The sequence below is a fragment of the Clarias gariepinus genome, chromosome 19 (assembly GCF_024256425.1).
Source record: "Clarias gariepinus isolate MV-2021 ecotype Netherlands chromosome 19, CGAR_prim_01v2, whole genome shotgun sequence".
Classification (NCBI taxonomy): domain Eukaryota; kingdom Metazoa; phylum Chordata; class Actinopteri; order Siluriformes; family Clariidae; genus Clarias; species Clarias gariepinus.
Window position 1 is genome coordinate 19,506,432 of NC_071118.1, and position 12,118 is coordinate 19,518,549.

At 34.6% G+C, this 12,118-nt stretch overlaps 1 protein-coding gene across 1 annotated transcript; it reads left to right on the forward strand.

Annotated features, from left to right (window-relative positions):
• The first annotated feature begins 944 nt into the window (after nucleotides 1-944).
• Nucleotides 945-11,279, forward strand: LOC128507751 (ubiquitin-conjugating enzyme E2 B). The gene is made up of 6 exons (XM_053478826.1): nucleotides 945-1,085; nucleotides 3,895-3,975; nucleotides 4,154-4,179; nucleotides 4,594-4,683; nucleotides 7,126-7,214; nucleotides 9,979-11,279. Exons 1-6 carry the CDS (start codon nucleotides 1,042-1,044, stop codon nucleotides 10,105-10,107), a joined length of 459 nt encoding a protein of 152 aa, XP_053334801.1. The 5' UTR covers nucleotides 945-1,041; the 3' UTR covers nucleotides 10,108-11,279.
• The last annotated feature ends 839 nt before the right edge of the window (nucleotides 11,280-12,118 follow it).

A 12,118-nucleotide genomic window follows, 5' to 3' on the forward strand; every position in this document is an offset into this window, starting at 1 on the left:
ATCAATAGATTTTAATGTGTAGTCCCTTAAATTTACCATTTAGAAAGTTAATTCAACAACATGTAGAACCACCCTAATAACAATAACCTGTTTTTTCTTTCTTTCTTTTTTTCTTTCTATAGCAGTTACACTGTTACTTACGTCATTTTGGTAAAATTTGATCTCTTTCCTCTTTCATGATTGAGGGCATTTATTCATGCACAGCTCTCTTACGATCCCACAACAGTATCTCATCTCATATTTTGCGTTTTTATTCCATCACCTTGCAGGGGGAGAACATGCAAACTCCAAGTACACAAACCTGAGGCAGGAATCAAACCCCTGACCATGGAGATGCAGGGCCACAGTGCCCACCCTCTTCATTCTGGTATTTGATGTAAACATTAACTATGCTCTTGACCTTTATATGCACCATTTTGTGCAAAGTGCAGCTGCCACATGATTGAATGATTTGATACTTGTATGAATGAGCAGGAAATGCCCCAAGAGGCCGGTGAGTGTGTGTGTAATACTGTGCATTAAGAAACTACACATGTAAAACCGTATTTGAAAAAAGAAATGGCCAGAAACCATCTAAGCACACCTACTCTATTGTTTATACACTTTTAATTATTACATTATTACGACTTAGTCACCGCTCAAACGCTGTTTAATAAGATTATATTGACAGACGTTACATTGCCTGAGTTCTTTAAAGTGGAACGTTGTTTCCTGAATTTGTTTCTACCCGACGGGAATACAAAAACACAAGGCTTGTCCAATAGAATTTATGGAGATAAACTAACATTGTACAAAGCAATTTATTTTAAAAAAGTCATATGTTGCAATAAAATCTTGGTGAAGTTTAAGGCTGGCGTCATTTATGGGCTCAGGTTTGGTGAAATAAAAATGATTTATTGAGTTATTTCGTCTCCACTGCCTTCTTCCTGGCGGAGGGCGGTATGACGTCACTTGTTGTTTGGAGGAAAGAAACACGGTACCTAGACCTGAAGCTGCCCTTTTATCACTCCTACACATTTTATGACAAATTAAAATCGAAACATGTCTACCCCGGCAAGGAGGCGACTAATGAGAGACTTCAAAAGGTATATTAAATTTATTCCAGACTGCTGTTTTGTTATATGTTTTTCAGTCATGCTTGTTAGCTATTTAAAACGGCGAGATGGCTTGTTAATCATGCTAACTTACTAGCTCGCAGTGTAGCAGTAACGTGAACGAGTAAATGTGACGCCAAATGGCTCCTATTTCTGTATCTGTATGGATTTCTTCCGAGTTATTTATGTCGCCAATATAGGCGATATATATATATATATATATATATACTCTCTGTGTATATATATATATATATATATATATATATATATACATACATATATATATATATATATATATACACGTGTGTGTATCTAGTTTGAGTAAATTAAATACAGTAACTTAAAAACAGTACCCTTCTTGGGTTCATGACCTGTCAGATCTCATGTGCATTACGGGTATAGGGTTAGTGGCTACTAGCTTGAGGTGGGTTCTTTTATTATGCTTTTCACTGCTGCACTCAGTAAAGGGTGGAACACTTTGGTAGTTTTTTTTTTTTTTTTCTGAGTATATCTGTTGTCTCAGATGAAAAGAGAGATTTGGCACTCTTGGTCAACTTAAAATGGTTGCAAGAGCACCTAGAAGATGGAATTTCTCCATAAGCAACCCATGGATTATCTGCAATGCACTACCTGGTTCCTAGAGTACTTATCAAACTGGATAAATGGCTAAAAAGCAGGAAGTCACCGTATATGGTAATAGCATCTATGGAAACTACTGTGTAGGATTTCTTGGACAAGAATCATATCATCTACAGTATTTGTAAACTAATAGATTGCTTTCCATAAGAAAGAACCTAGTGCTCGTTGCAAGAAATCTGCACCTTTTTGTCTGGATTTGCGTATCTGTTTAAAAATATTGCCTCGCTGTGGAACACAACCATGAACCACATGCTATTTTTTGTATGAGATAGTCAGATATTAATTTTAAATTCCGCTGTTCCTCATGGAGTTCATTATGCCATGTATCTTAAGAAGGTTCCAGGTCCTTTGACGGGAAAAATGTCCCCTTATCGACAGAGTTAGGGTGCTTCCTTAGTAAAGAACATAATCGCCACTATAAAGTATGACGGAGAGTAGTGGAGATTAGGTTATTTATTTAATATTTGTCCTAGATTTTACATGAATTTCATAAATATTACTTGGAATGCCAATATTGTAAACACAAAATACATTCAATAAAATTAAAGTAATAAGTGAGCTAGGTAACTGAAAACTAAACAGTGCGTAAGGGCTGTAGTTATCAAATATTTTAGTAATTGAGTATTCTACCAAAAATTTAATCGAGTAATCAGATGAAATGTACTTTTGCTTAATTAAACAGCAATGTAAAATATATAAAAAACCAAAGATTAATTGGTTTTCTTTCTTTTTTTTTTTTTTTAGAAAAAATCAACTTTTATTTTTTAAATGCATACAGCATTTTATCAAAAATAAACATTGTCATTATTCACAATACAAGGAATAGCTTATAACCCTATCTCACCTATGCGGTTTGACTCACGGTGAGATGCGGAGTAGGCACCATGAGCCACCGCGATTGCACGCCGGCGTTCTGCAAGGTCCGCAAGCTTCTGCGAGAACCAGCAAAAAAATTAAACATGTTTAAAAAAAAATTCAGCACCAAAACTCGCGGTGAATCATGATAAACCAAACTTCCGGGCACCGCGCGAAACCACGTAGGTGAGATAGGGGTATTAATGTTGACTGAGATGAATTAAGTGCATTACAGTGCCATACATTCTTATTTTAAAGCCTTTTCTCAGATGCAAAAAAAAAGGTGTTTCAAATGACCTTAAGTATCAATAAAACATTGAAATAAATAATTATAAAAAAACACTAAAGTGTGCAACTAAACTTTCAGAACTAAAAGTTTCCAAATCTACATCTCAGGCATAAAATAAGCCTTTACTGATAATTTCTGTAATTTTCTCTTGCTGGTTTCATCATCTCTTGGCTCGCTGATAATTTTATCACTCCCTTACATTTTGTAGCCCGCAACAGAACGCTCCATCAAATTAATACACAGCTAACCGTTTGCATCTCCTTCCGCTTTTTGGGTGACGTAAGCGCTTCTTCTTCGTTGGTGTTTACTGGAGGCTTGCATCCTGAAGCGCACTTTGTCAAAAGCGCACTGTCAGCAAATGATTGCGCAAAAACATAATGCAGGCTTTTTTATTATTAATTTAAAGAAGTTTTGAGGCAGGAGATTTTGCCTCGATCATATTTTGTAATCGAGTTAGTTGAGTTACTCGAGGAATTGTTTCAGCCTTACAGTACATCACAATACCTACTATAAAGCATAGTGTCTGAGGCGTAATGTTTGGGGCTTGTTTTGCAGCCACAGGACTTGCAGTTGTTCAGATGGTGATGAGTTTCACTTTATATGATTATATGCTTATATTTTTGGTGTACTTTATATGAAGTACACCAAAAAAATCAAGACCACTGACTACCAAAGACAAGTTGCACTGAGATGGTATGTCATGCTTAAACAAATGGCACCATACATAATGAACTAATGCAAAGAAAACGAGTAGTGATGTTAAGGTTGTAAAAACATGTGGGTAAAATTCTTGTTCGTTTTACTTTGTGTTATTGGTGCTAAAAGTGGTTCTATGTTACTGAATTGTAGGAGCATGTAATCCAATGTTTTGCCCCTATTTATTGTGATTTTTTTTATTTATTTATTTTTTTGGTCATCTGACTTTGGATCACTGAGGCCAGTTTCTTTGAGGTCCTGTAACAAAACAGGATTTTAGTGTGACTATTCACAAGTTTATGTTTGCATAATGTTCATTAGGCTCCAAGAAGACCCACCAACTGGTGTAAGTGGTGCTCCTTCAGAAAACAATATCATGCTGTGGAATGCCGTTATTTTTGGGTAAGTAGTTAAAGGTCATATTTGTTAATGAAACTGGGGCAAAATAAAAAACATGATCTGATCTGGTTTCAAAGATAAAACATGGGAACTTTATTGTTAGCAATGGTTTGCCCATAAACAAAATGCTAATGAAGACAAAGTATTGAAGTAACTTTTATTTTATTTTTTTTTAATTCAGACCTGTAGGAACACCATTTGAGGATGGTAAGTTATTGTTTTTCATACATCATATCACAGCGCAAGTTTAATAATTCAGCATTCAGTTCAGTCTTTTTAAATAATTCTGCATTTCTGTACAAAATGGGGGTTCAGGGCAAGAGTAAGGGACTGATGAAAATCCTCTCAGTATGTAAGAAAATCATTTTTAATGTAGCAGTGGACTTGTGTAATTCTGTTTCATAATATTGGAAAGTAATCTGTGATCACCTAAAATGTGAAAATTTCTGTGCCTCGTGTAATTTGATGGCATGTAAATATAAAAACCTGTAACAAGATGGGACAGGCTTAAGTGTTTATAATTCTACTTAATAACTATTCTTTAATAATTTTAGCTTGCTGTTTTTGTCTCTGCAAAATAATTTTAGTTTTCTGTAATGTGACTTGTGTTTTATCCTGCAGGAACATTTAAACTTGTGATAGAATTTTCAGAAGAATATCCAAATAAGCCTCCTACTGTTCGATTTATTTCCAAAATGTTCCACCCAAACGGTGAGCAACTGTTTCCTGAAATTTATTGTCTATATTAATTTTATTTTGTTTTTGTTTTCTTTTTGAAACTGTATTAACAGCAAAGTGTAAGATATAAATGTTCATATTAATATTTTTAGTAAATAGGGCTAGTCAGGGGCAGGAAGGTGATGTAGTGGTTAGCACTGTCGCCTTGCAACTCCAGGTTCCAGGTTTGATTCCAACCGTGGGTCTGTGTGCAGGGGGTTTGCATGTTCTTCCCGTGCTTGGTGGGTTTCATCCGGGTCCTCCAGTTTCCTCCCACAGTCCAAAGACTATTATTAGGCTAATTAGGCTAGACTAGGCTAATTGGCATTCTCAAATTTCCCTTAGTGTGTATGTGTGTATATGTGTGTGTTCCCTGGAATGGATTGGTACCCAGTCCAGGGTGTACCCTGCCTTGTGGCCCAAATCTCCTGGGATAGGCTCCATGCCCCTGCAACCTCTTCATAGATGATGAGTGAATGAGCACTAGTCAATTCTTTGTTTATTATGACAAAAATATAGCATGATTCTAAAAGACTTTACACAGATTTTTTTTTAAATATAAGATTTCTTTAGTTCTAGATGAAGTTATACACTTACTGAGCATTTTATTAAGAACACCTATTTATTAGTGCTGTCAAAATTAGCGCGTTAACGCATGCGATTAATTTGAAATATTTAACGCATTAAAAAAATTTAACGCAATTAACGCGGTTGCAGTTTTTTTAATTTCCTGTTGTGGCTGACATGTGTTTAACGTGCAAAGAAGTATGGATAAACCATCTGCCGGATGGTTCTGTGGATAAAACAAAAGTAATCTGTACATTTTGCAAAGCCGAATTTAAATACCACAGAAGTAATTCGTCTTTGACATATCACTTAAAAGCAAAACACCCCACCGAAACAATCTCTACAGGGCCTTTTGTTTTGAAATTCAAATGACACAAATGGCACATACCTGTGTTTTTATTTCTGTAATAAATATGGCTTTCACGCCAACAGTTAATTTTAGGGATGCACCGAAATTTCGGCCGCCGAAAATTTTCGGCCGAAATAGCATTATCGGTTTCGGCCGAAACGTAAGAAAGCGCCGAAAATAAAAGCCGAAATTGTCGCCACGCCTCCCCCATCCTCCCGTCTCGTTCGCGCTGTCATTACGCATCAAACACGGAGTATGTCGGCGGTTTGGAAGCACTTGGAAGTAAGTTTTGTTATTGTTAAACAGCCTTATTACTGTTATTTATTATCAATAAAAGTTTGATTGCTTAATTAATTTGTAGTTTTTTTAATACAAACAAAAAGAAAATATTTTAAACATGTTTTTTAATGAAGCCATTTTCGGTTTCGGTATCGGTTTTCGGCCAAGTGCATCCAAAATTTTCGGTTTCGTTTTCGGCCCAGAATTTTCATTTCGGTGCATCCCTAGTTAATTTGGAGGATATTGATGGTTTATTGCAGGTATGTTGTTTACATAAGAAAATCTGTGTTACAAGTTAAACAAAAATTCCAATAAACAATCATATTTGAATTGAAATAGTTTCATTGTCTTGAGTTTACATTAATTATTTACATTAACATATTCAAAAAGTTTCAGTTTTTTTAATTGTGATTAATTGCGATTAATTGCAAAAAAATGTGCGATTAATTAGTTAATTTGTTTTATCGATTGACAGCACTACTATTTATACAATGATCAGCCAATTATGTGGCTACACCCCTGATTTTTCCTAATTTTAGTCGTGTCCAATTAGAAGCATTTCAAGGGCCACTGAATGAGTATGATGAACTAAATTGAAAATGTAATAACGAAAAGTCTGAATTCTTGGATAAATAGGATATTGCAGTCTTTATTTTAAATAAATTGATAAGACCCCAGATTTTAATTCAATTCAGTTTTTATTTGAATAGCACTTTTTAACAGTGATCATTTACAGAATCTAAAGAAAATGTATAGGAAATATGTAAGACAATATGTAGAAATAATGTATTTTAGAGTATTGTTTTTAAAATTCAAAGAAAAAAAGGATTAGAATCTATTTTAAGATCAGTGTGAAACATAATAAAACAGGGAAACTTGAAAGTGTCTGAAAGATTTCCATCAGTGCTATAAAATGTTCAGTGAGTGTATTTTCCAGCCCTACTAAGATTTGAGAATATACTGTGTTTTTGACTTAATGTACAGTTCCTTATGCTGTTAAATTATAATTGTATAATATTGTTTGAAGCTAATGATATATTGAAGCTAATTGATATATTTGCTAATGTATTTTGTGGGATTTAAATTTAGGAAATGTAATAATTTCAGCTTTTTTAGGCTGCAGCCTTTTTAATAATCTACATTCTAATGTATGAACCGGCCATACCAGCCTACATTGTCAGTATTTTTACAATATGTTTTGTGCCAGTGTTTGAAGAGAAAATAATTTTTTAATCTTACAGTTTATGCAGATGGCAGTATATGTTTAGACATTCTGCAGAATCGCTGGAGCCCCACATATGATGTATCCTCTATTCTGACCTCTATCCAGGTAAGTAATGATCTTGATAAAAACTTTTGATATTGTGTTTAAATAAAGATGCACTGAACTTTTAATGTAATGTTTACCTTGTAAGAGTGGAAGATAAACCACGTTTCCACCAGGTGCAGGGTGACTGTTGCCTAAATATTTACCCTGATTGGTCAACACATTATAACCAGCTGCCTAATATTGTGCTCCTTGTGCCACCAAAACACCTCTGACCCATCAAGGCATGAGCTCTGCAAAACCTCTAAATGTGGTTGCTTCCCCAGCACATCCTACATATGCTAGTTTGAGATCTGGGGAATTTGAAAGACAGGTCAACATCTTGAACTCTTTGTCATGTTTCTCACACCATTCCTAAATGACGTTTGCAGTGTGCCAGGGTTTAATGTCCTGCTAAAGAAGCCACTACCATTGGCTAAGACATGAAGGGGGAACTTGGTCAGCAATGATGTTAAGCAGTGTTCCAGTTCTGATGGTCACATGCCCATTGTAGGAGCTTTCAGCAGTAAACAGGGTTAAAAATGGGCACTCTGTCTAGTTTGTGGTTATGTAACCCCATACTTTGGATAACAAGCATAATTTGTTCCGGAAGCAGGCTCGTATACCAAAATACTTGTACACCAAATCGAATTTTCCCTTAAGAAATAATGGAAACTTAAATTATTCATTCCACCGCCCAAAAAAAAGAAATACATAAAAATAATTAACACAAAATATAACGTTAAAATAAAACAAATTAACCTGCACTTTACCCTTAAAAAAAGTAAAAATAAATCCCGACAGATAAGTGTTTGTTTGTGCGCGCAGGCGCTCTGTGTATGTATGTGTGTGTGTGTGTGTATGTATGTATGTGTGTGTATGTTTGTGTGTGTATGTATGTGTGTGTATGTATGTGTGTGTATGTATGTGTGTGTGTATGTGTGTGTGTGTATGTGTGTGTGTGTGTGTGTGCGTCTGTGTATATGTGTGTGTCTGTGTATATGTGTGTGTCTGTGTATATGTGTGTGTCTGTGTATGTGTATGTGTGTGTGTGTGTGTGTAGCTAAAGTAAGGAGCCCCTTCCCTCTCCCCCTTCTCGACTTACACGCGGAAGGGTTACACAGTTTCCCTTCTTCCACTCTTTACACACACACGCGCACACAACATAAAAACACTGTTTTATCAGAAAAATGATTAAGAAATCACTCTAATGACACTCGATTGAGCGACACACTAACTGAATCACTGCTGTCAAGTAAAAATATGGCAAATTAACCTGCACTTTACCTTTGAAAAGAATCGTGACAGAGCAGTGTTTCTCTGTAGAGCAGAGAGAAAGAGTGTGTGTGTGTCTGTGAAGTAGGAAGTGTGTGTGGGTGTGGGTGGGGGGATACGGTGTCCAATGACGCACGCACACAGGCACAAAGCAGGCTGACCTTTGAGCAGAGAGAGAAAATGGATTTTTAACCTCTCTAATGTGACTTGCTTTTGCTGTACACACACACATACAGACACAAAATAAAATCTGTTTTACGCACACACGTGGTCACAGTGTTATACTAAACAGTACGGGAGATGATTACCCACAATTCTGCAGCGCAAGAGAGAGAAAAACCATTGGCTCAGTTGTGATCACGTGACGCTCGCCATCAAAACAAGAAGCCCATGCGTGATACATGATACTCAGTACTCGTAAATCAAGACTTGTTCGTTTTCCAAGTCAAAATTTATTAAAAATCTTTACTCGTCTTGCGGAACACTCGCAAACCCCGTTACCAATTTGAATCTACAATGCACTGTTTTTAAAACTTTTCTCTCATAGCCAGAAATAACCTTTTGAGCAAATTATGTTACAGTAGATCTTCGAGAATTGACAGTTCACTTGTTAACTGGTGTCAGTATAAGGAGATAATCTTACTTCACCTGTTTAATGTTGTGGCTAATCAGTGTATAATATGAACTTGATATGATTTCACCCTACTTTATATAATGCTGAAATAAAAACTCAGTAGTATCCTTTTTGTTTTTGTTACAAGAACATTCTATAGCTTAACCTGTAAAAAAGAAATTATACTGACTGTTTTAACTGAAACCGAGTAATAAGGACAGCATAACTTTTAGTGATACTGAAAATAGTCGCCAAATTCATCAAAGTTGCCTCTTAATGACATCCACAGTAGACAAACACTGGAAACAAACCCAAGTATCAACATTAGAATCAAGTACCTTTCTGTTCCTTTCCTCTCATTATGTGGTAAATTTACATTAATAAAAAAAAAACTTTTTGAATGTATTATTATAATTTTATTATTTATTTATTTATTTATTATAACATATTTTTATTATTTATGTACAGTAGGTTTTTAATCCAGGATAATAAAGATTTGAACCTCGAGTAATAATAGGATATTGCTGAAAACCCATGTTAATACCCTATATACAATAAATTGACACAAATATTAAAACTCAAAAATTAAAAAACATACTGTTTTCATGTGTGATAAAACATTTAGAATTCGCATAATATATTTATAAAAATATGTTTCTTACAGATACACAAATGGCAATTTTACTGTGGTTTTTAAATATTTCTCATTGAGGCATAGAAACTATTAAAAGCACACATTGTGACTGCTCCATATCATGCTACAATGATTGCTGAATTAAATTACCTTTAGAGTGTAAACTCTGTTTGGCACATTGATCCATGTTGTGCCACTGTGGGTGGGAAATTACAGAAATGACATGACAGAACACACTGTAATATTTATTCTTTTTCTCTTCGCAGTCTTTGTTGGATGAACCTAACCCCAACAGTCCAGCCAACAGCCAGGCAGCACAACTTTATCAAGAAAACAAGCGAGAGTATGAGAAGAGAGTTTCAGCTATTGTCGAGCAAAGCTGGGCTGACTCGTAATGCTCATAATTCCCTTGCTCCCACATCATTTATCAGATTCTTCAAGCTTTTATCTTACATATCTTGGACAAACATAAAAGAAACTGGTCTGCTACAAATGGAAATGTAATGTGTAGGGACTCCTTTGCCAACATTTTGCTCCACAAAGAATTGATTGTGCTTTTGGGTTGATTTAAAAAAATTTTTTTTTTAAGGTTTATGATAAGTTATTCTTAAAATAGTTTATATATTTTACAATAACTCCAGAATTACTGGCACCCTTAATGAAAATTGTGCAAAGGTTATGTATAAAATGAATAACATTCAATATTTTAAGCTTAATATTTTCAACTATTTTTTCCTGTGGAAAAGGTTTTCAATGTTATCAGTACCCACCTAATAGTAATTCATGAAGCCTCCCTGGGAATAGAATAGAAAAAGAACAGACTTCTGCATTTTTATTGTTAGCTGTCAGAATGACATTCTTTCTGCTAACCCTCTACCCTCTTCTAAAGTTTGGTTGTTCTCAAGTTGGCATCTAGTCATTAAATTTTGACTCTGAACAACCCAAAAATCAACCAAACTATCCAGTTCTGAAACTGATTTTTAGGTGTTTGCCCTCCTCACTACATGTGATGGCAGTATGCTCTTGCATCCTGCAAAATCTTAACCTTGTAAGCATTTTTTTTTTTTTTTGGTAAATATGTTCCTTATTGTGCTTAATAGTATTTCAATTGCATATATTTTTTATATCCAGCTGTGTTAAAAGATTTTTGATCTACGTATGGTTGTGATGTATGAAGAAAAAGGAGTTTTGAAGGAAATAAAGCAAAAGTGTATTCTTTGTGTTGCGTGTGTTTGTGTGTGTGCGTGTGTGTGTGTGTGTGTGTGTGTGTGTGTGTGTGTGTGTGTGTGTGTGTGTGTGTGTGTGTGTGTGTGTGTGAAGTCAGTCTGAATAGTTTTTGTATTGTATATGTACTAATTATTGCTTATTTCCCTGAAGGGTGTCAACAGTTCTGGAGTTCCTTAATATTTTACTGGTTTATTTTTAGACTTTTTAAGTTAACAAAAGTATTGTATAATGGCAAAAATGTTAACTTATTTATAGCAAAACCTTACCACCAAAATCACGTTTTTGTTTTGTTTTTGTTTTGGTCTGGAAATTAAATCAACCATCACAGTAAGACACTAAAGAGTTATTTCTTGTCTTTCTTTGTTACTTTGATACAATAATAAAACCTACTATGATCAATCCTCATTCATACATGCACTCAAAATGCGTACTATTGGTACTGTGCAAAAGTCTTAGGTAACCTGTTTTTTAATAGGGATTTGGTTTTAAATGTTTGACTTCTGCATTTTAGACTTAATAAATGAAGTAAGATTCCAAACACAACACAAAGATATTTGTCAGTAAAGGGTGGACCAAAGGAAGGAAAATTCATCAGAAAGTAGCTGGTTTTACAGAAATGGGTATGATGGAGCCCCCAGAAGAACTGCGGCAGATTTTCAAAAATGCTCAGAAAAACTTTACATTTCCTTATAAAACTATACAGAGTGAATCTGATGCATTTTTGAAAGGAAAAGGTTGTTACTTCATATTGACATTGACAATAGTGAATTGTTTATATTCATGTTAAGTTGTATTATTTTTAAAGACATCTTTTCTCTGTAGCATTTTTTGTTTGTTGCATATGCCTAAGACATTTGCACAGTACTATGTATAGTATATTCCCACATACATTCATGATACCTGCATTATATTCTGAGTGTATGTGACAGCTTTGACTATAACTTTTATATAACCATATTCTTCAGAAACCTAAAGATTCTTAATGCATATGTCAAATTTTGGGGCAATTCAAAATGTCTGTCAAATGTCTAGCTTAAATTATAATAAAAACTAAAAATGATATGCTTTTGTTATCTTGTGTCAAACTGAAATTTTTATTTTAATATGAAGTTTTAAAAGCACAGTTTTATAATTAATGATAAATGATTCCCCAGCAGGTCAGTTTTTCAGGTCTTCTTA